Genomic DNA, 1865 nt, shown 5'->3' with positions numbered 1-1865 from the left:
GGGAAAGTCACAACTGGCTATCTGATTATTAAATTCACTATTTAAAACAAAATCATGTCCTCCCATTTTATTCACCTTTTTATGAAAAATGGTCTAACTTGTTTGTGTTCAAGAAAACTTGTGTTAGTTATTAGATTAATCTTTCACAGCAATGAGAAATAAGAAATTCTTAGAAAGATTGGTGGGTGTGGAGGTGATACTGAGATTCTCATGACAGGACATGCATTTGGAGATGCACTTACTACTAGATAAGTCCCATTTTAGGGCCAAAATAGAACTTGCAAAGATTTTTCCAACTCCGCCTAAACAGGTAACTAAAAGTCATCTTTATCTTTTCTTTCCTGGGAATGCCCACTCATATGTTTTGGGATTTGGTATTCTTAGAACCTGAAAGGATTCCTAAAACACAGTCTCTTATCTGCTTGGTTTTCACCCCATACACAATAGGATTCATAGTTGGAGGCAACAGTAGATAAATATTGGCCACAATGATGTGACAAGAGGGAGGGACTGTATGGGCCCCAAAGCGATGGGAAAAGAAGGAGAAGAAGGCTGGGCTGTAGGAGAAAACTATAGCACAGATGTGAGCAGTGCAGGTGCTGAAGGCCTTCCGCCGAGCTTCTGCTGAGGAGAGGCTGACCACTGCCCTCAGGATCATTGTGTAGGAGACTGTGATGCACAGGATGTCAAAACCTCCAATCAGGAGGGCAACAATCAGACCATAGATGGCATTGACCTTGATATTTCCACAAGACAACTTGGCCACAGACATGTGGTCACAATAAGTGTGGGGATTACGTTGCCTCTGCAGTAGGGCAGGCGCTTGGTGAGGAAAGGGAAGGGAATGATGAGCAACATCCCTCTGAGAAAGGTGGAGAGACCCACCTTTGCAATGATGGGATTTGTGAGGATAGTTGAGTAGCGCAGAGGGTAGCAGATGGCCACGAGCGGTCCAGGCCATGAGCATGAGCACCCCAGCCTCCATCCCTGTGAAGGTGTGGACGAAGAACATCTGGATCAGGCATCCATCAAAGCCAATTTTCTTGAGATGAAACCAGAAGATGGAGAGGGCTTTAGGGACTGTGCTAGAGCACATGACAAGATCAGTTAGGAAAGCATGGCCAAGAAGTAATACATAGGTTTGTGCAAGGAGTCCTCACAGTAGATGAGGTAGAGGAGTCCACAATTCCCTGCCATAGCTACAACATACATGGAGCAGAATGGGAAGGAAATCCAAATATGCACATCTTCCAGTCCTGGGACTCCATTCAGAATGAATGAGGGTGGGACCCACTCCGTTTTATTCAGCATTAGCATGATCAAATAGACTTAAACTTTATGTGACTTTTCCTAGAGTAAGATAAAGATAAGAGAAAATATAGTTTATGGTTACTTTATCTTTTTCTATGTTTTAAAAATTCTGTAGTTTATTTGATTAAACAGTCAACTTTACTGAGTGACAGTGAGTATATCTTCTGTTTGTTTACTGATTATTTCATTTATTCACTCAATAAATTTTTATTAAGCAATTTCAAGTTCACATCACAGACACTAATTCAAAATTGTTTTTTAAAACTAGTTTTTCACCTTCAGATTTATAATAAAAAAAGTAATTCTGTTGTATCTTCTCTAAAGAGATTTTGGATAGAAAATTTCATTTGTTAATAAATATATAGATCTCCTGTGGGTGTGATCTTAGCATCCTTTGGTCACTATACCCATGAACCAAAAGATATGAGGACTTTAAAAATTCTTATTCTTGCTTAATAGCTGATTGTTGATATTTAATTATTAAGGCACTGTATGAAACCTTTTGTAAATATTAAATTATGTATTTCTCAATGGAGATCGGGTCTCACAAATCA

General features: G+C 39.4%; 1 protein-coding gene across 1 annotated transcript; it reads right to left on the bottom strand.

The window, feature by feature from the left end:
* Positions 1-355: 355 nt before the first annotated feature.
* Positions 356-1317, bottom strand: LOC102276081 (olfactory receptor 52N4). The gene is given in 4 exon segments (XM_005896269.2): positions 356-795; positions 798-955; positions 957-1110; positions 1113-1317. Coding segments are annotated over 4 exon segments (957 nt in total).
* Positions 1318-1865: the final 548 nt, after the last annotated feature.

Source organism: Bos mutus, chromosome 15, assembly GCF_027580195.1.
Source record: "Bos mutus isolate GX-2022 chromosome 15, NWIPB_WYAK_1.1, whole genome shotgun sequence".
NCBI classification, from domain to species: Eukaryota; Metazoa; Chordata; class Mammalia; order Artiodactyla; family Bovidae; genus Bos; species Bos mutus.
The sequence above is the reverse complement of the archived record's forward strand: the minus strand, read 5'-3'. Positions and strand labels throughout refer to the sequence as shown.